Genomic DNA, 23,264 nt, shown 5'->3' on the forward strand with positions numbered 1-23,264 from the left:
TCCTTCAAAATGTATATAAAAACAAACTATTCAATGACTATGTGAAAATAATTTCGAGTATAATACTTATATTGGAACTTGGGGGAGATGGGTTAATGTGGAACTGCTTTTGATAATAATTTATTTTCTAGGTTCAAATTTGAAAACTTATCTTCAAAGTAGAGAGAATGAGACAACAGAAGCCATGCAAAACCATTTTTGAACTGTATTTGTTGATTGTTCATTATTAAGCTCTGTGGGAAATGAATGGATAGTTTTGGTATCAGTGCACTTAACACCTGCTTTTCAGTTATGTCAGTTTTTTTTTAAATTCATGGTATATTGTGTCTGATGTTGTCTTCTGCAGCCAATTGCATTGCTATCACAGATAATACACTACATTTGCGACTGTGGTCACCAATGTGAGAAAGTATACTAAATAATAAAAGCAGTAAAGTTTGTCCTCTTCATATTGTAAAACGTTCCCTGTTTAGTTTGTGTCCTAACTGAAGACTCAGAAACTTAATACTATTGATTCTATGTAACTACTTGTCATTCATTATATGTCTTTATAAATTTCTCTTTGTCCTTACAGCTAGAGCAAAACTGAAAGACATTTTTCTTGCTTATGGTGGCTGGAGGGCAGTTGGCCATAAACCAGCTGAGGACCATGGAAAGGAGATTATTGTCATATATAGTTCTGTCACATGATCGTATCCTTGCATTAGTACGGAACGTGTGTGTTATTTTTATGTTGCACAACTACTCTGTGCTGTTAAGCCTTTATTCATTTCTTACTGATAGTAACAATAATGTAGGGACAGATAGCTAGCTATTTACCATAATGAAGACACATTAAGTTGCGAACAGGCACAGTCAAAAGACACTTACATAAAGTTTTCGGCCACAGCCTTCATCAGCAAAAGAGTAACACTCACCATTCATACCCAAAAGCAAGCACACCGCATGCACACATGTCTGCCAACTCTAGCATGGAGCTGGAGACACTAGAGTTGGCAAACATGTATGCATGAGGTGTGCTTGCTTGTGGGTATGAATGGCGTGTGTTTCTCTTTTGTTGATGAAGGCTGTGGGCGAAAGCTTTATGTTAGTGTCTTTTAATTGTGCCTGTCTGCAACTAAAGGTGTCTTCTTTACAATAAGTAGCTATCTGCCTTTTCCTACAGTGATGATATTCCTACCTGAAATTCCCATTGTCTTATTGTCAATAGTTGTATATGGTTGTACATAACTAACAGCTGCTTGTTTCAGTGACCAGTTATGAATGCTTTTTTTCAGTGGCTTTTTTTATGGAAATTAAGTTCCTTGTTTTCTTAAATGAGAATCATGGCTACAAAGCATATGTTGCAATTACTCCCTCTCATATTGTGTGATAGTTTACATACTTATCTGCTCCACCACCTAAGTTTATATACATTACTGGCCATTAAAATTGCTACACCACGAAGACGAATCGTGGAATCACGTTTTGATCCCCGAGTCAACAGATGGAGACGTTTGCAAGACAACAACTATCTGCACGAACAATTCGATGATGTTTACAGCAGCATGGACTATCAGCTCAGAGACCATGGCTGCGGTTACCCTTGACGCTGCATCACAGACAGGAGCACCTGCGATGGTGTACTCGATAACGAACCTGGGTGCACAAATGGCAAAACATCATTTTTTCGGATGAATTGAGGTTCTGTTTACAGCATCATGATGGTCGCATCCATGTTTGGTGACATCGAGGTGAACGCACATTTGATGCATGTATTCGTCATTGCCATACTGGCATATCACCCAGCGTGATGGTATGGGGTGCCATTGGTTACACGTCTCGGTCACCTCCTGTTCACATTGACAGCATTTTGAACAGTGGATATTACGTTTCAAATGTGATACAACCCGTGGCTCTACCCTTCATTCAACCCCTATGAAACTCTACATTTCAGTAGGATAATGCACGACTGCATGTTGCAAGTCCTGTATAGGCCATTCTAGATACAGAAAATGTTTGACTGGTGTGCTCGCCAGAACATTCTCCAGATCTCTCACCAACTGAAAATGTCTGGTCAATGGTGGCCGAGCAACTGGCTCGTCACAATATGCCAGTGACTACTCTTGATGAACTGTGGTATCGTGTTGAAGCTGCATGGGTAGCTCTACCTGTACACGCCATGCAAGCTTTGTTTGACTCAATGTTCAGGCATATCAAGGCCGTTATTACGGCCAGAGGTGGTTGTTCTGGGTACTGATTTCTCCGTACCTATGCACCCAAACTGTGTGAAAATGTAATCACATGTCAGTTCTAGTACAACATTTGTGTCCAATGAATACCCGTTTATCATCTGTATTTCTTCTTGGTGTAGCAATTTTAATGTCCAGTAGTGAATAAGTTCCCTCATCATATAATATTCAAAATAACTCAAGTACTATAAATCTCATATAAATTTTGCAGAAAGTAACTGTAAAACATTAAGACAAGTAACAGGCACTTTCGCAACAATTATATTACTATAATCAATATACTTTATCATTACTTTTTTGTTAGTGATCAGTAAAGTTTACACTAATGACATATATGTATAAGAACTTGTGTATATATTCAAAAAATACATTTCAGTGTCTCTTAAAAAAGTTGAGTCATTGATAGACACACATGCACCTGTGCCCTTACATGGTGCTGGCTGGATGCAGAATGCTAGGTACTGTGCACCTATACCCAGCTAACAGGAAAGGCATAGGTAGGTGTGTGTGTGTGTGTGTGTGTGTGTGTGTGTGTGTGTGTGTGTGTGTGTTGTGCACATATATGTACTTCAGCGTAAGAAAAGATGTTCTCCAATAGGTAGCAAGTTTTCTATCTTTTCGTGTGTGCCTCTTGATGACTCAGCACTCCTACTTTTCAGTGAATGGTCAAAGAAGACCATTCACTGAAAGTGTATTTACATTCAACCAGAACTTTCCTGCAACAATTAACTAATACAGGTATTGTTTAATGGATCCCTGTACAGTATCACCAGTGTGCAGTCAGCTACAACTGACAAGCCTCTGCATATACAGGCAGTGCAGCATGCAGCTGGCACTCCAGAAAGAGTTGTGATGGACTGAGAGCCAGCCTAAGCCAATCAACTTACTAAAATGTCTATCATAAAGTATTTGAGTTGAAGAATTATCAGACAGACATTGAATTATCAGTGGCAAAGCATCAGTTAGACAGTATTAGACAATAAGATCACACGTGGTGAAGCATAGTGGTGTTCAAATCCAGGTTAATGTTCATCTTATTTACAAGGAAATTTAGTTTTACTACATACTCCATGGCTCTTGCTATTTAGTGGAAATATAAAGCACTAATGGCTCTCAAACAATTGTTTAGCAATAATGATCCTGCTGAAGATGATATGTTCATTCCTTTACAAAGCCAAAAAGATAGCTTACCATGCCAGTTACTTAGGGACCTATAGCTTAATAAGGAATCTAAAGCATGATTCAACTTGAGATTTTTCACATATACTTGATAGTGACAAAGTTGAAAGTCACGGTGAGTGCCAGAAAAATTGTTGGACAAACAAAGGAAGTCATAGTAAATGCCCAATAAATCCTAGATTTAACAGATGATTGAAGTACAACCCCATGATTTGTGATTAAATGAGCATTAAGTTCATGACATGACTTCTCTAATCAAACATACACTTGCAAATACATTGTACTTACCTCATAGGGATTGGGATCTCGCATACCAGGACACTTCGTGACAACTGACTTATGACAACGTTTGTGTACAACACAGGTGCACACTGAAAATAAAATGAAATACATGTCAGATGCCAAATTACATATTTTTAATAATAATGATAAAAACAATAATAATAATAATGGAAGTTGTGTTGTAATTACAAAAGTGTGTATCATATTTACCTTGACACTGATAGCCTTGCTTTCCTATGCCCCTGTAACAATAAGTACAATAAATTACTTGGAAGATAATGAACAAAAATTTTATATTCTGAAATACAATTTAAGCTTTGCTCCTTGCTATAGCTTTGTGGGCTGAAAAATTATTTGTTCCTTTCAAGGTGCATGTCATTAATCTTTGAATTTATCTCCCAGTTTACACATTTCCATTTCTTCCTTCTGCATTTCACGTCTCATTTTACTATCTCAACAGACATCTATCAGTTGATTTTATCATTCATTTATACATCGGGTTTCATAAATCCTGTCATGAATGAGATCCTTGAGGGAGGTAGGATAAGTCAAGTTATACAATGCCAAGCAGTAGCAATCACTGTATGCTTCTTCTGTAAAGTACACTAACAATATGTTTAGACTTTTCAAATTTGACAACTTTGAATCAACTCATTTTGAAAATGTCAAAATCATTTTGTCCTCCATACTGTATTGGAGCAACCTGAAATTCTAATTCAACATTTATTTTGTATCGCTAATCATTTTCATCCCATACCCGTTTTCAAATGCAAACTTTCACCCATGATATACACTACTGGGCATTAAAATTGCTACACCATGAAGATGACGTGCTACAGATGCTAAATTTAACCAACAGGAAGAAGATGCTGTGATATGCAAATGATCAGCTTTTCAGAGCTTTCACACAAGGGTTGGCACCGGTGGTGACACCTACAACGTGCTGACAGGAGGAAAGTTTCCAACCGATTTCTCATATACAAACAGCAACTGACCGGTGTTGCCTGGTGAAATGTTGTTGTCATGCCTCGTGTAAGGAGGAGAAATGCGTATCATCACGTTTCTGACTTTGATTGCGCTTTATCATATCGCAACATTGCTGCTTGCGTTTGTCAAGATCTAGTGACTGTTAGCAGCATATGGAATCGGTGGGTTCAGGAGGGTAATACGGAACGCCAGGCTGGATCCCAACGGCCTCGTATCACTAGCAGTCGAGATGACAGGCATCTTATCTGCATTGCTGTAATGGATAGTGCAGCCACATCTTGATCCCTGAGTCAACAGATGGGGACATTTCCAAGACAACAACCATCTTCACGAACAGTTTGACGACGTTTGCAGCAGCATGGACTATCAGCTCGGAGACCATGGCTGCGGTTACTGTTGACGCTGCATCACAGACAGGAGTGCCTGCAATGGTGTACTCAATGACAAACCTGGGTGCGTGAATGGCAAAACATCATTTTTTCGGATGAATCAAAGTTCTGTTTACAGCATCATGATGGTCGCATCCATGTTTGGCGACATCGCGGTGAACGCACATTGGACGCATGTATTTGTCATCGCCATACTGGTGTATCACCCAGCGTGATGGTATGGGGTGCCATTGGTTACACGTCTCGGCCACCTCTTGTTCGCATTTATGGCACTTTTAACAGTGGATGTTACATTTCAGATGTGTTACGACCTGTGGCTCTATCCGTCATTCGATTCCTACGAAACCCTACATTTCAGCAGGATATTGCACGACCACATGTTGCAGGTCCTGTACGAGCCATTCTGGACACAGAAAATGTTTGACTGCTGTCCTGGCCAGCACATTCTCCAGATCTCTCACCAACTGAAAACGTCTGGTCAATGGTGGCCGAGCAACTGGCTCGTCACAATACGTCAGTCACTAATTTTGATGAACTGTGGTATTGTGTTGAAGCTGCATGGGCAGCTATACCTGTACACATCATCCAAGCTCTGTTTGACTCAATGCACAGATGTATCAAGGCCATTGTTACGGCCAGAGGTGGTTGTTCTGGGTACTGATTTCTCAGGATCTATGCGCCTAAATTGCGTGAAAATGTAATCACATGTCAGTTCTAGTATAATATATTTGTCCAATGAATACCCATTTATCATCTGCATTTCTTCTTGGTGTAGCAATTTTAATGGACAGTAGTGTATGTACCCCATATTTAAAACCAATTCATGTTAAATGGAAACTGGATTTTTTCCCCACATACCATGTCAAATTTCTTTGTTTTAAATGTAATAATCAGAACAACTAAGAACACACCAAGAAATATGACTTGCGTACCAGAAAAAAATTCCTATTGCAATGCAACACAAAGTGAATTTAAAGATGATGCACACATGTTTATTTATTTACAAATTACAAAAGTAATCAAACTGATGACTTTTTGAGACATCATACATTTGTGTGCAGTGATCTCAGAGCACTAGCTTGGAACGTAGTAATGATAATAATGAAATGCTTAACTTTAACAATGATATTGCAGTAGTACTGAACATAATATTTGTAATGCTAGTAGCTTTTTCAGTAGTTTCAGATGTTACAGTCTGGATAATTAACTGATCTGGCCTTGTAACGTTAGCCAACATGGCCTTGATATACTGGTACTATGAATGGCTGAAAGCAATGGGAAACTAGCTGAAAGCAAGGGGAAACTACAGTTGTGATTTTCTCCAAGGGCATGCAGCTCTTGAGTATGGTTAAATATCAATGGCATCATCTCTAAATTATTATGAGGTAAAATAGTCTCCCATTCAGACCTCTGGGAGGAGACTACTCAGGAGGATACTATCATAAGAAAAGAGAGATTGGCATTCTATGGGTCATGGCCTGGAATGTTAGATCTATTAACAGGGAAGTTAGAGAATTTAAAAAGGGAAATTGATAGTTTGCAGTTAGATATAGGGGGAAATTAACAAGTGCAGTGGCAGGAACACGAGGACTTCTGGTCATGTGAGTACTGGGTTATAAGTATAAAAACAAATAGGGGTAATGCAGGACTAGGTCCAATAATGAATAAGAAAATGGAAGAGTGGATAAGCTACCATGAAGACCTTATTGTAGCCAGCCTAGGGTTGAAACCAACACCTATCATAGTAGTAGAAGTTTATATACCTACTTCATCTGAAGATGAAGAGATTGAAAGAATGTATGATGAGATAAAACCAATTATTCAGACAATTAAGGGAGAGGAACATTTTATTGTGATGGGAGACTGGAATTAAATAGTAGGAAAAAGAAGAGAAGAAAAATAGTAGAAGAATATAAGCTGGGGAATGTGATGAATGAGGAAGCCATCAGTAGAATTTTGTAAAGAGCATAATTTGGTCATCGCTAACACTTGACTTAAGAATCAGGAAGAGAGGGAAGAGACCTTGGTCATTGGAAGGTTTCACATGAATTATGTAATGGTGTGGCAAAGACTTCAAAACTAGATTTTAAACTATTAGGAATTTCCAGGGACAGATGTAAACATTGACCAAAAATGACTGAATGAAAATTAAGTTAAAACAAGAAATTGCAAAAAAAAGGTTGGAAATTGAGGAGATGGGATCTGGATAAGATGAACAAATCAGTGTTGAGAGTTTCAGAGAGAACTTTAGACAGCATTTGGCTGAAACAGTGGAAGGGAATACAAAAGAAGACAAATGAGTACCTTTGAGAGATGGAACAGTGAAGGTGGCAGAGGATCAAATAGACAAAAAGGCAAGGCCTAGTAGAAATCCTTTGATAATACAGGAAATACTGAATTTAATTGACAAAAGGAGAAAATACATAAATGCAGAAAATGAAGCAGATGAAAGAGGATACAGCTGTCTAAAAAATGAGACTGACAGAAAGTAAAAAATGACTAAGGAGGAATAGATAGAGGACAAATGCAAAGCTCTAGGAGCATCTATAATGGTGGGAAAGATAGCTAACACCTAGAGGAGGATTAAAGATCCCCCTTTGGTGAAAAGAGAAGCAGCTGCATGAATGTCAGCAATCGGTGTGAGATGAGGCGAACTGTTGTCCTGACACCATGATGACTTAAGTTGTGTAATTTCTCAAAAGCTAGTTCATGAAACCCTTCTGGCAAGAATGGTCTTGGTTTTCCCGTGGAGAGATGGCAATAAAGCATAATGTCAGAACCTGGTACATCTTCTAACTTTAGCTCAATTGTTGTCGCTGGATCAGTGAGACAGTTGAGAAGTTCTTGAGCTGTTTTTTGTGCCTCTATGAAGTCTATTACGTTTTAGTTGTTTGTAACGGCAGAAGCACAGGACAGGCAATCTGCTACCACATTGCTGATTCTGGCTACATGTCTGATGTCAGTAATGAACTCTGCAATAAACAATAGTTGGTTGCACTGACACAATGAACAGTTGTTGTTATTCTGCCCAAATGCATACATCAATGGCTCATGATCAGTGAAAATAGTGAATTCTCTCGCTTCCAGCTGAGGTCAAAAATATTTTACTGTTCCATATATTGTGAGGAGATCATGATTGTATGCACTCAACAAACATTGAGATGCCAAAGGCTTGTGTGAGTAAAATGCTGAAAGTTGCCAAGCACCTTCATTTAATCGTAGCAGTGTGGCTCTGATCACTGTCTGGCTCGCATCCACTACTAATGCAAGTGGAGCATCTAATACAGGGTGAGCGAGGAGCACAGTGTCCGTTATGTTGTGTTTTGCCACTTCAAAGGCTGAACCATATAATCAATCCACTGAATTGGTGAAGTTCCCTTGACTTTTGGATCAACCAATGGTGCAATAAGTGGTTCTTGTACTTCAGCAGTGTGTGGCAGATACTGATGGTAGAAAATGAACATATCAAGAAACTGACATAGCGCATGAGCTCTGCAGTATGGCTTCCACTTTTTCTGGTAAGTGAAGTGAGCCTTTTGATGAGATTCTGCGACTGCAAAACACACATTTGACTATATTTAACACTACCCCATATTTTTTGGGCCACTCTAAAACTTGTAACAGATGTTATTTGTGTTGTTATGCAGTTGAAGAAAAAAATAAAACACAATATAGATACACAAAAGAGTATGAAAGTCCTTGCAGTACTGGGTCAATAAAATGTTGAGCAGCATTGCTGAAGCTGAATGTCATGTATTTGCTTTCAAATAAACCAAAAGTGGCGACAGGTGCTGTTTGTGGAATGTCTTCCTCTGCAACTGGTATCTGTACATAGGCCTTAGCACAGTCTGAAACAGTAAAAACCATTGTAGTTGTAATAGTGCAGTAGAGGCGAGGTATATCGATCTGGTACAGTCCGGGCATTGAGAGAACAGTAATCACCACGTGGGAGCTACATGCTGCTTTTCTTAGACATAAGGTGTAGTGAAGATGACCAATGACTACTAGACGGTCATATAATCTCTTCTCTCAGCATAACATCAAATTCTGATTTTGGGCATTAGACGCAGAGGGCAGCAAATGACTGGTGGGTCATCTGTAGTCATGATATAGTGTAAGGTATTGTGACATACCTCTTTGGGTGCTCCCGGGGGCCACATCATGGCCAGAATCTGTTTGAGTAGATGGTCGTACTCTCCAGCATCTGCTTGTTTGACTTGGTCAGAGTGCTCGGCTGTGCGGCAGTTAAATCCAGAAGTCGACAGCCTGATGATGCCATTGACCAACCACGTGTTCCTGATGTCAGGTAACAAGTTGTACTGTGCCAACAGATTGGCACTGATGATAGGCTAGATGACGTTTGTGATGGTAAAGTCCCACATCTTGTGTACTCCTAGGTCCAGTTCAATGCACTGGGTGCCATAGGTTTTGATCGATGAATTGTTGGCAGCAGACAGGAAGAACAATGTTGTGGGTAACAGTGTAGTAGTTTATGGGGAAGAATAAATAAGTCCAAGCTGATATCTACTTGTTAGCCTGTCTTTCTGTCACTGACAAAGAGGTGTTGAGATGATGTTTCATAATCAGAGAAAGCATCTGACATGTGACATCTGTTGGCATTGGTGTATCTGCAAGGAGATGTACACTTACATGCATGGTTTCCAAATTTCTTGTGGTACCAACAGATGGAGGGTTGTTCTTGTCCTGTGGTGGAAGAAGTAGTTGAGGATGTCGAGAGAGTAACTCTTCAATTCATTTGGTGAGGTGGTCGACTTTCACTGCCAGGTTATCATGATCCACATGAGTGATTGTAGCCAGTGGTAGGCTCAGATGTGTCACTGCCAGCATACCAGTCAGAGCTGCAGATGGCATGGCTTGTGTTAGATTGTTTGACACTGCCACCACACCATTGCATGCTGCTACTGACGTACTAACTGCAACCTGGCTGTAGCGTCCATTATATAGTTGGCCAAGTCAGCCACTGAATCCAAGGGCCTGTCAGTCTGTGATGCTATGATGGCTTGTATGTGTGGCAGCAGACAGCGACTCCACAATGTATGCAGCAGGCTATCAGTCACACCGATGTCTCCCTTGCTGCACAAGTGCCACAAAAACTGCAATGGTTTACATTCTCCCATGTCTTCTTGAGTTAAGACCTGTCCTATATACTCCTCTCCTGATGTGGAAACTTGTCTTATCAGCTCAGCCTTCAATTCCTCATATGCGTTGACTGCTACCAGTATAGTGATTACATCTTGTACTTCGCGGTGTAATGATTGTCTAATTTACTGATGACCAGTGCAAATTTTGTGGAGTCCATAGCAGTCTCACCACAGAGGGAGCTGGCTTTGACTTGCGCAAACCAAAGCACCAGATTGTGTAGCCAGAATGTGAATAAGCACATTGTGAGTCTCAAGACTGTTGGAATTATTTCTTCTAATGACTCTGTCATGTCATGTACAGTGGAACTGCACTTCTTGGCATTTTAAAATCACATCATGGTCACCACTTTGGCCATTACTAATGTATCAATGATGACTGGTTTGTTAATAGCCTGAAGGTGCAAAATTATCACTGTGACCTTGCAAAACAAAACTTTGTTTGTGTCTGCCAAGGGAATTAGGCAGTGCACAAGAAGTAGCGAATACAGATTGGATAAATACACAATCTTGCAAAGATAAATGTATCTCTGTGAAGAACATTACTTTTATTCAGTGCAACTACAAGAGAATAATAACTGATTATAAAATAACAATATAACTATTATTTCTCAAAACAGTACATGCACTCCATGGTGGCTGTGAAATATTCAATTCAACATAAACAAAACCACACTACGTACAGCACACATGACACTTCATTGCACTGACAGAAAGTGAACTTTGTTGCTACACCTTCTACCTACAGAATTTCAAAGAATGTATTTCAGTCAAAATGGTCAAATGTTTTCTCTAAGTTGCAATTGCCATAAACATATGTTTGCCTTTCTTTAGCCTATCTCCTAAAACAAGTTGCAGGGTCAGTATTGTTTCACATGTTCTTACATTTTTCCAGAACACAAAATGGCTTTCCCCAAGCTCAGCTTCTACTAATTTTTCCAGTCTTTTGTAATTAATTTATGTCAATATTTTATGATCATGACTTAGTAAATTGATAATTCAGTAATATTCATACCTGTCAGCACCTGTTCTCTCTGGAGTTGGAATTATTGCATTCTTCTTGAAGTCTGGATGTATTTCACCTGTCTCAAATATTTTGCGCACCAGGTGGAGTAGTTGCATCATGACTGGCTTTCCCGAGGATCTCAATAATTTTGAGGGAGTTTAGTCTATTCCAGGGACAATGTTTCCACTTATATCTTTTAGAGATCTTTCAAATCTTTCTCACAGTATCATATCTCCCATCTTGTCTTTATCTACTTCCTCTTCATTTTCTAGAACATCATCTTCAAGATCATTTCCCATGTAGGCCCCCTCTGTGTATTCCTTCCACATTTCAGCTTCAGATTTTGTGGCCCAGAGTGCAAAAAGATTGCCAAGAATGGGCATGTGCTTATATAAAATGTCAGCAAAGCAATTTGAAACCTTCCATTGACCTATGCAGGAGAAGCACACATCCACATCAATGTCATAGTCCCACTGCCTCCTTCCAGTGGAGAGGCATATATTCTAACTATGATTGATCGCCTGACACGCTGGCTCAAGGCAACTCTGATAGATGACATAGCGGCAGAAACACTAGCTTCTGTGTTTACCTCAGCTGGATTTCTCACTTTGGTTGCCCATTACATGTGACGACAGATCACAGCCACCAGTTCAAAGCTGAACTATTATCTCAATTAGACAAGTTCTGTGACACAGTGTACCACCAGACTACTAGTTAACATCGGGCCAGTAGTGGTTTAATTGAGTGCTGGTGTTGCACACTCAAGGCAGCGATCATATGCCATGGATCAGACTGGACTATTGCGTTACCAATGATTTTACTGGGTCTCTGGACAGCGTACATATCTGACATAGACACTTCACTCTCAGAACTAGTGTTCAGCAACACACTATGACTTCCTGGAGAATTTGGCGAACCACCACCACCATCATCACCACAGACACTTGGTCAGGATCATAATGACATTATAGTTAAGCTCAGGAAACATGTCATTCCACTTTGCCCTCTCCAAGTTTCAAGACACAGGTTTCCTGCTACCTACGTTCTTCATGATTAAGTGTCCTGTACAGATGGCTTTAGACTTGCACTACAATAGTCGTACGCTGGCCACACAAGGTGTTGCAATGAGGAGAACACACCTTTGAGATACTGCTAAATGGAAAATCATCTACAGTGTCAACTGATAAGAGTTAAACAAGGTTATGTTCTGCATGAGGATCCTGCTTACAACCACCCATGACCGAAACTTCCTGCTCTAGCACTGATAGCATTTACCTTTGTTGCAGAACTGCCTCCAGCTGTTGCAGAACCCCCTTCTCCTATCAAAGTACCACCACCAACTTGGACGATGAGATAGGGTTGGCATGTGCACTTCCCTGTGCATTACCTGTATGGTGCTTCCCATTCACCAAGGGGGCTGTTGTAGCAACAAAGTTCACTTTCTGTAGTGTAGCAAAGTGTTGCATGTGTTGTGCATGAGCGTGGTTTTGTTTATATCGCAGCTATCAGTGGACCTTCCATGCCAGCCACAAGGGATGCTGGAATTAACATTGAATATTTCACAGCTATTACGAAGCATACATATTGTTTTGAGAAATAATACTTCTGTTTTTATTTTCTAGTCAGTTATTACTCTCTTGTAGTTATGCCAAGTAAAAGTAATGTTCTTCTTGGAGATACATTTATCTATATAATTAATGGAAAATCTCATATAAAGATGTGAAACAATTACTAACAAAGAGATAGAGGGGCTGGCCAGTACTTACCTCAGCTCAGTACAGCCGATAGAGACACAAAAAACAACCGAAAATTTAAGCTCCTAGCTTTCGGAATAAATGTTCCTTCATCAGGGAGGAGAGAGGGGAAAGAAAGGGAAGAAGGGAAAGTGGATTTAGTTACTCACAACCCAGGTTATGAAGCAACAGGGAAAGGAAAACAGGGAAGGTAGCAAGGATGGAGGCATGGTTGTCAGAGGGAAGCCAAAGATATTCTACTGCAGGTACTGTGCCAGCTTCAAGCCAAAGAGGATGCATACAGAAGTAAAGAGGTGTATAGTATAAAGATGTAGGATGGAAAGATGCATGAATGGCTAAAGAGGAAAGGGAAAGAGGAGAAGACTGAAAAGTAAATGGGAGTGAGGTTGTTTAACGTAGGTTTAGTCCAGGGGGATGGCGGGATGAAAGCACATCCTTTCATCCCGCCATCCCCCTGGACTAAACCTACGTTAAACAACCTCACTCCCATTTACTTTTCAGTCTTCTCCTCTTTCCCTTTCCTCTTTAGCCATTCATGCATCTTTCCATCCTACATCTTTATACTATACACCTCTTTACTTCTGTATGCATCCTCTTTGGCTTGAAGCTGGCACAGTACCTGCAGTAGAATATCTTTGGCTTCCCTCTGACAACCATGCCTCCATCCTTGCTACCTTCCCTGTTTTCCTTTCCCTGTTGCTTCATAACCTGGGTTGTGAGTAACTAAATCCACTTTCCCTTCTTCCCTTTCTTTCCCCTCTCTCCTCCCTGATGAAGGAACATTTATTCCGAAAGCTAGGAGCTTAAATTTTCGGTTGTTTTTTGTGTCTCTATCGGCTGTACTGAGCTGAGGTAAGTACTGGCCAGCCCCTCTATCTCTTTGTTAGTATACATTTATCTATGTAAGATTGTGTATTTATCCAATTTGTTTTTGCCAATTCTTGTGTGCCACCTTATTCCCATGGAGGATGCAAATAAAGGATTGTTCCTCAAGGTCAAAGTGATAATTTTTTGCACCTCCGGGCTATTAACAAAGTGGTCAGCATTGGTACATCAGTAATGGTCAAAAAGATATAAAATGCAGGGAGTGAAAGGTTATATACAGCTTGTACAGAAACCAGAGTGCAGATATAACACTCGAAAGACATGAAAGGGAAGCAATAGTTGGAGATAATTTTGCAGAAAGAGCTAAAGTTCATGCAGAAGAAACAAAAACTGTGCAGTTTGCTGTTGGCATAGTAATTCTGTCAGATTCAGTACAGGCCTTGTAAGAGTAGTTAAACAGAATAGACACTGAAACTTCCTGGCAGATTAAAACTGTGTGCCCGACCGAGACTCGAACTCGGGACCTTTGCCTTTCGCGGGCAAGTGCTCTACCAACTGAGCTACCGAAGCACGACTCACGCCAGGTACTCACAGCTTTACTTCTTGCAGTATCCTACTTTCCAAACTTTACAGAAGCTCTTCTGCGAACCTTGCAGAACTAGCACTCCTGAAAGAAAGGATGCTGCGGAGACATGGCTTAGCCACAGCCTGGGGGATGTTTCCAGAATGAGTTTTTCACTCTGCAGCGGAGTGTGCGCTGATATGAAACTTCCTGGCAGATTAAAACTGTGTGCCCGACCGAGACTCGAACTCGGGACCTTTGCCTTTCGCGGGCAAGTGCTCTACCAACTGAGCTACCGAAGCACGACTCACGCCCGGTACTCACAGCTTTACTTCTGGCAGTATCCGTCTCCTACCTTCCAAACTTTACAGAAGCTCTTCTGCGAACCTTGCAGAACTAGCACTCCTGAAAGAAAGGATACTGCGGAGACATGGCTTAGCCACAGCCTGGGGGATGTTTCCAGAATGAGTTTTTCACTCTGCAGCGGAGAGTGCGCTGATATGAAACTTCCTGGCAGATTAAAACTGTGTGCCCGACCGAGACTCGAACTCGGGACCTTTGCCTTTCGCGGGCAAGTGCTCTACCAACTGAGCTACCGAAGCACGACTCACGCCCGGTACTCACAGCTTCACCAGAGTGAAAAACTCATTCTGGAAACATCCCCCAGGCTGTGGCTAAGCCATGTCTCCGCAGTATCCTTTCTTTCAGGAGTACTAGTTCTGCAAGGTTCGCAGAAGAGCTTCTGTAAAGTTTGGAAGGTAGGAGACGGATACTGCCAGAAGTAAAGCTGTGAGTACCGGGCGTGAGTCGTGCTTCGGTAGCTCAGTTGGTAGAGCACTTGCCTGCGAAAGGCAAAGGTCCCGAGTTCGAGTCTCGGTCAGGCACACAGTTTTAATCTGCCAGGAAGTTTCATATCAGCGCACACTCCGCTACAGAGTGAAAAACTCATTCTGGAGAATAGACACTGTCTTTAAATGAGGCTACAAGATGTGTATCAACAGAAGTAAAACATGGGTGACAGAATGTAATCGAATTACATCAAGTGATACCGAGGAACTTAGGAAATGAGACACTAAAAGTACTGATGACACCTGAAGTAGAGAGGATAAAATGTAGAGTTCTGTGAAGTTTTACAAGGATCAAAGAGGAAGACTGACTGTGTCATTGATCATTTAGACAAAACTAGAGGGAATTTTATAATCAGCAGCATGATTGCTGATTTCCATTTCACCTAGCTACTGAATTTTCATAAATCTCATCTCCCTCAATTGCTTTTTTTCTTTTATCAAACATGGAAGCATCAGCTTCTACAAACTAACAGGGTCACCAAGTTTTGTCTGGTCCCCCCCCCCCCCTCCCCCTCTCCCTGTATGGTGAGTAGACATGTAGACATATCACTGAGACAGTTCTAGTAATACTTACTATGTTTAGACAGTAAAAGTCTCTTTTTGTGCCATCTAAAAATATAAAAATTGGCCAGGTGTAAGATTCTCACTCTGAGGGTTCCATAGAAACTTAATTATCGATATAGACAGTTCATCCATTCAAGGTATCGAGGACCTCAATGATTTTTACCTATTATTGACATGATACAAGCAAGGTATTGGTCTCAGGGATACCAAGACTCTCAAGAATGTTTTAATTTCATGTTTGATGTCAGATAACAAATGGTAAAAGAAACATTTTTGTGTGTGATATAATTACAAAATAATAATTTTCTGATTCTTTATCTTTTATTTGTACTGTGAAACCTTTCTTCTAGCCAAATTTCATGATTCTACATCAAGAGGAAGTACGCTATAGGTTTTAATCAGTGAGTTTGCAAGTATCAAAACTTGTGACAAAAATAGCCATATCATTCAATTACATAGACTTAGGAACTTCACATATTTACACCATCAAAGTACTGTAGTCCTCAGTATGGGACATAAATTTCAATTCAATATGTCTACCCATTGCTGACGAAAAGAGGTCTTAATACACAGAGGGACAGATAGATAGTTGGATAACGAATGACAAAAAAAGTTTTTTTTTTTCATGTGATATAGTTACAAATTAACAAGTTCAGATTTTTTCCCTTTACTTATACTGTGAAACCTCTCTTCCTTCCAAATGTCTTGGTTCTAGATCCATAGGAAGTACCCGACAGGTTTCGATGAGTGAGTTTGTGAGTATCAAAATATTTGACATTAATTGCCATATCTTTTGATTATGTTGACTTAGAAGCTTGTCTACATAACCAAGGGATTGTGATCTTAATACGTGACATAAATTTTAACTTGATACATCTCACCATTTACGAGGAAAAGGGTTGTGAATAGTCGGACAGACAGACAGACAGACAGATGGACAGACAACAAGTGATCCTAGAAGGGTTCTCTTTTTACTGGTTGAGGTACAGAACCCTAAAAATATAAAATGTTCATTCCTAGAAGTGCCAAACAATTAAGTGTCACTCTGAAAGGAAAAATATTTTTTATACCATAAGTTGTACTAATGCTATGCTACATTTCAGTAATAGGTAAGCTGAAACTACATCTAACAAACCATATAAAATCTCGACAGTGTGAACAGAAAGTGGGCTGCCGAAGAAAAGTTGCCATAAACTTGTGTCCATTTACTTGATGGACACGTCTGCGCATTGCACCACGTCGGCGATTGAAGCCTTGTCGTTCTTTGAACTCCCGAGGCTTTTCTGTAAGAAACGACACACATAAGAAGCTTACATAGTTGTGTTGTGCTTAGAAAATATCACTCATACAGTTTACACTGAGAAATTTTAAAAATATTATTGTCAATTTTAATGATGAATGTGCTCATACTTTAAAGGCATTACACAGCATAATGAGAGGAGTTTCCCACAAGATATTTTGTAAAATAATTGAGACAGTTGTAAATAGTTTTCTGTATAAGAATACTATAAGTATATTTAATGAGATATTATTTTATAACTGAATAACAGAATCTTCAAAAACAATTAGTTATTTCATGGAAAAACGAGGTTAGATGTGTATTTATTCCCACTACTTCCAAGAGTACACAAATTATCATCTTCTATTGATACAGTAGATGATATAATTACAACATATTTGATCAATGGTTTTAATCTTCACTGTGGATTAATTGTACTCATTGAGTTGCCACATTTGACTGAGTCACTGAAGAGCATTGCCCACTCTAGAATTATTTGTTTCTAAGGGACAATGATCAGCAGTTTGTCCATCCAGACAAGCCTAACCATCTCTCGTCACTGTGAGGGTGAGAACAATAGTGACTGCAGTTTTGGTTGATCATCTGTTGTAGCTTGTGGCTCTCCTGCCTCATACACTAAATGGTGGAGGTGTATATTTTGCACTGTGAATGTCAACGTAACTGTATGTGATTCTCTAACACATATCATCTTTCATTGCAGCCTGGATGGATCGAACCATTGCATAGCCCTCTTAAATTCGTGGTCCTCTGATAACATTTACACTTTACACTTTTTTATGGATGCTAACATTTTGGTCCTTCCAGGCTGAATTGTGATAGATTTGATGACATAATGTCCAGCAGCAGCCCTTCATTGGCAGAACAGCAGGGACAAGTTTCAATGGAGCAGTGTGGACATTAAGCTGGCAGCAGCAACATGGCGCACCTATACAGTAACTACCTTGGTCTGGCTATCCTGCTTCCAGTTGTTCCCAATTATTTTAACAGCTGTTTCTGCTGTTGCCTGCCACTATTAGCTTTCCATCATGGATGAAGTTTCAAGAAATAAACTTGTTACTACATGCTCGATGACAAAAGAAAGTCTCACGCAGGTGTTACAGTTTACAAATGAATTCCATGTAACAGGTAAATCAGACACTCTGGGTAGTAGTGTCAGTCTAGAACAGTTTCCAAAGATTGTTGAGAAGTATTAGAAAATATGGTAAAAAAAACCTCCTGGAGAGAGACAGAAATAGAGAGCAATTCTGATGAATCATGCCAATGCAGTTGACAATATTTTTCAGATGTTGGATCTACCTTGAGTGTATCAAAACATAGCATCAAGCTGCCCACCATAAAAGTGTCATGATTTACTGGTGATGTAATGCAATTCAGACATTTTTGTGACATGTTTGTTAGTCTTGTCATAAATAATGATGAATTAGAGGACACTGATAAGTATTATCATTTACTTAGTTCATTAACTGTAAGTGTTGGTCTTCCAGAGGCTAATTTCAATATAGCTTTTGATTTGGTTTGCAATAGATACTTGTACAATAATGCATCGGCAAACGCAAAGAATGAAATTACAATGAAATCCAGACCATTATCTGCTTACAGGCATTGATAAATATCAATGGGGACAGTAGAAAATGTGTGCCCCAACCGAGATAGAGCGTCTACCATGCAAGCAGGGGATCCTGGGTTCGTGTCCCGGTTGAGGCACACATTTTCAACTTGCCCTGTTGATATTTATCAACGCCTGTAAGTAGCTAATGGTCTGAATTTGATTGTTATTTCATGCTTCGAGAGCTGCAATGGTATCTGTTCTTTTGGACATGTCTGTAAGAACAGATACTATCTTCACATTCAGAGAAACCATTAAGCTATTGTCAATGAGAAAGGCATGTGCAAGTGAACTTTGTGCACTCCTGAATGAGGCTTTAAACACTGTGCAAGCGTTGATGGCATTACAACACAAGGTCTATTTGCAAGTCTTCATTACGTCACAGCTCCTTATAGAATGAATTGAACAGTCTATAAGAACAGAATTTGAAGTCAGTCTGCAGTAGCCACCAGAAAGATCATGGGAGGCGCACATCAGCACGGTGCGTCATGGACGGTAGTTGCCGCAAATAGAGTCCCGTCCACCAGAGCGCATGCGAGAATTCGGCCGCAACCTCTGCCAGCCGAACAAAAACAACAACAACGACTCAGGCAGCACAGGCTGTGCCCAGTCAGTTCACATCGGGCATGCCTATAAGACAGTTCCCGATCTACTCTGAAGTGTGACGGAAAACGTGAACCATGTTACTACACAATTGGCAACGAGTAGGGTCGTTCTTTCGCGTGTTGTGTCGTTGTTCTGGTTTCGCAGCTTATCCGCGGCATGGAGGATTTAGTGCGGGTTTTGGCTGAGCAGCAGACGGAGCTCATGGCCACCAAAAAAAAAAGGGCTTCCGGCGTTGCTCTCCACGCCGTCGGCTCCAGCGCCGTTCCCTCCTCCCTTTCCCCCATATGACGAGACGGCGGAGGATTGGGACGCGTATGCACATAGCCTTCGGCAGAATTTCGAGTCGTTTCATCTTGCCTATGTGGAGGTATATCGTGTTCTTTTCTTGTCATGGATATCTCCCTCGCTGTATAAAATTTTGCGCCAGCTAGCGCCATTGCAGGAACCCTCGTCCTTGTCTTTTGATGCATTGTGTTCATTACTGTCTTCATATTATCACCGCCGCACGCATGTTGTGGCAGCTAGGGTCGAGTTCTATCAATGCAAGAAGCAGCCCCATCAGTCCTACCGGGCATGGGCCGCTACCCTGCATGGTCTTAGTCACAAGTGTCATTTTGTCATGGAGCAGTCGCGAGAGTCGTATGCCCACGTTATGGTGCGCGACATCATTGTGCATTCGGCCCCTGATAGGGAGGTCCGGCAAAGGGGCTTGCTGTTAGAATACCCTTCCTTCGAGGAAGTCCTGTCCATTGCTCAATCGTATGAAATCTCTCACGCCGCTGGTCAACAGTTGGAAGCATGGTGCGACGTCGCAGCAGTTCAGGGCGGCGCGGCCGTGTCGACTACGTCCGGGGTGGACGACGTCCGAGCCGTACAATCCGGCCGTTACGGCCGCTCCCGCACGGCGCGTAAACAGAGTTCCGGCCACCGGCCCCTGTTACCGTCCTGTGCATCATGCTATATACATCACGATCGGTCAGTGTACTCCCAGCGTTGGGCTGTTTGTTGCAAATGTAATAAAAAAAAGGACACGTTGGTAAAGTTTGCCGCTCAGGCTCAAAAGAATCGAAGAAAGCAGTTACAAAGGACATGGACGTTGACATTCAGGAAGTTTCATCGGCCCAGGCTCCCGACGCATCGGCACACAAACTCTTTATCGAGGTGTCAGTTCAGTCGCGCCAATTACAACTGCAAGTAGATACAGGCGCGGCAGTTTCTTTGTTGAATGCACAAACTTACTCCGACCTTGGGTCGCCCCTGTTGGCGCCAGTTTACCGGCGTCTACGCAGTTATGGTAAACAGTTAATTCCCCTACTGGGTCAATTGACTACCGACGTGACTTACAAATCAGTCACTCGGCCTATTACTTTTATTGTTGTCAGTGATGCAAGCTCCGATAACCTTTTTGGCCTGGATGCCTTTCAAGCTTTCGGTTTTTCTATCACTTGTCATACAGTTGGTCTCCGAAGACGTTCCCTATCAATCATTAGAATCTTTGATCTCTGACTTTCCGGATATCTTTGAGGAGGGCCTGGGGCGTGCTACAGACTTTGAAGCTCACTTAACATTGAAGGTGTTGGCTCGCCCGCGTTTTCTACGTGCGAGGCAGATCCCCTTGGCTTTCCGCCCTCAGGTAAAAGAAGAGCTAGACCGGCTGACAGCCCTAGGGGTCGTTCTTTCCATTTCTTCTAGTGAGTGGGCTTCGCCCCTTGTTATTGTCAGGAAACCCTCGGGAAAATTACGTCTTTGTGGAGATTTCGAGGCCACCATAAATCCCAATTGGTGGTGGACACCTATGCTTTGCTCTGCTTTACCAAAACCAGCAGTTGGCCTTCGGAATATCCAGTGCCCCGGCGATATTCCAGCGTTATCTTGAGCACGTCACGTCGACAATCCCTCATTGTATTAATTACCTGGATGACATAACTGTCACGGGCCACAGCAAGAAGGAACACTTGCACAACCTTCGCACCCTCTTTCTCAAATTCAGGTCCGTGGGCTTGCATTGCAACCTGCATAAGTCAAACTTCTTCCAACCGTCCATTGAGTATGTGGGCTACACAATCTCTCGGCACAGCGTGCAGCCACCAGGAAGTTTGGTCCAAGGTATCGTCGACCTTCTGTGGCCTGCTTCGCTGACGGAGTTACAAGCTTTTTTAGGCAAGACTGCCTATTACCACCGGTTCATTCCCAGGGCTTCCACCATCGCCCGCCCCCTGTACTGCCTTCTGCGCAAGAGTGTTCCTTTTGATTGGTCGCCTGCATGCAAGCAAGTGTTCACCTCGTTGAAAGGCCTCCTCACATCAGGCCGTGTTTGGCTAGTTTTGACCCCCATAAGCTGTTGGTCCTGGCTACAGATGCTTCGCAGTATGTGGTGGGGGCGGTCCTGGCCCATCGCAATGCAGATGGTTCTGAGCAGCCACTGGCGTTTGCGCCTAAAACTCTTAGTCCCGCACAGGCCCATTACTCCCAGGTGGAAAAAGAGGCTTTGGCCATTGTCTACGCTGTTACCAAGTTTCACCCTTTCTTGTATGGCATGAAGTTTCAGTTTATCACTGACCATAAGCCGTTAATATCGTTATTTGGCCCCGCCTCTGAGATTCCGGATAGGGCGGCCCACGGACTACAGCACTGGGCCTTGTTCCTCTGTAAGTACCATTATGACATTCATTTTTGCCCTACCGGACAGCATGCCAACGCAGGTGCTCTTTTCCGTCTTCCGTTGGGCCCGGACCCTAAGTTAGATTGAGAGGAGATTGTGTTTTCATTTGGATGTGGCATCCTGCCAAGCGGTTGATGGCTTCCTGATCACTAGTCCTAGAGTCGCCAGGGAATCTGCAGCTGACCCAGTTCTCTAGCAAGTAGTTTGCCTCATTCAGCAGGGGTGGTCATCCCGACCTCCAGGCTGGGCCTCAGACCGTTTTCGTAATTATTTTGTTCTACGAGACCACCTCTCCGTCTTGGAAGGAGTTCTCCTTCTGGCTACCAATGATAAAAGTTCCTGCAAGTTTGCGAAGGGAAGTCCTCAAGTTATTACATGAGGAGCACTTGGGTATTTCCCTTACTAAAACCTTGGCTCGCAGACATGTGTACTGGCCCGGTATTGACAGAGAAATTGAGCACGTGGTGGCCGCCTGTTCCCAGTGTGCGAGCCAACAGGCATTTCCCAGGTCAGCGTTCTCTTCATGGCCACCCGCAACCCAGGCATGGGAGCGTGTTCACATCAATTTTGCGGGCTTGTTTCTCCACAGCTTTTGGCTCATTGTCATTGATGCTTATTACAGATTTCCATATGTGGTTCGCTGCTCCTCAACCACTTCAGAAGTTGTAATCCAGGCACTAGCAAAAATCTTTTCTGTCAAAGGTCTGCCAGTCACCCTGGTCTCAGACAATGGACCTCAGTTTATGTCGCAGACCTTTCAGGATTTTTGTAGGCGTTTCGGTATTCGGCACGTTTGCTCTCCCCCCTTTCATCCACAATCGAATGGGGAAGCCGAGCGCATGGTGCACACATTTAAGACACATATGAAAAAGTATGTGCACGAATTTCTTGCGGAGGAGGCGTTGACGTTTTTCCTGACGGCATAACGGACCACACCTATGGGAGAACGCAGCCCTGCAGAGCTCCTCCACGGGCGCCAACCTAGGACTTTGCTGCACCTCAAACGGTCCGGTCCTCGCCAGTCTCCGCAAAACGGAGTACCTGGCTTTCCACCAGGTTTGTTGGTCTGGGCACGTGCATTTGGTCGCCATCCACGTTCGATACCAGCGATTTTCCTGTGCCGAAATGGCCGCTGGCTCTATACCTTGCAGACAGGGGACCGGGAGGTACGTTCTCACAAAAATCAGCTACGTCCACGTTTGGGCACCCACCCTCCGACCCCTAGGGCACCGGCTTCCTAATTGCCGGCACCTGTGTTGGTCTCTCAGGAGACGTTACCACCCCTCCCCCTGTGATTCCGCTGC

The 23,264-nt window shown here is 42.1% G+C and overlaps 1 protein-coding gene across 2 annotated transcripts in view; it reads right to left on the minus strand.

Moving 5' to 3' along the window:
• LOC126361442 (calcium-independent protein kinase C) overlaps window positions 1-23,264 on the minus strand; it is a 219,019-nt gene that overhangs the window by 128,944 nt on the left and 66,811 nt on the right. For both annotated transcript variants that reach the window (XM_050007790.1, XM_050007792.1), the window contains exons 3-5: window positions 16,922-17,069; window positions 3,903-3,934; window positions 3,699-3,781 (exon numbers count right to left, since the gene is read on the minus strand). In XM_050007790.1, the coding sequence (XP_049863747.1) occupies window positions 3,699-3,781; window positions 3,903-3,934; window positions 16,922-17,069 (263 nt within the window). The remainder of the gene's footprint in view (window positions 1-3,698; window positions 3,782-3,902; window positions 3,935-16,921; window positions 17,070-23,264) is intronic.

Source organism: Schistocerca gregaria, chromosome 1 (assembly GCF_023897955.1).
Source record: "Schistocerca gregaria isolate iqSchGreg1 chromosome 1, iqSchGreg1.2, whole genome shotgun sequence".
NCBI lineage: Eukaryota > Metazoa > Arthropoda > Insecta > Orthoptera > Acrididae > Schistocerca > Schistocerca gregaria.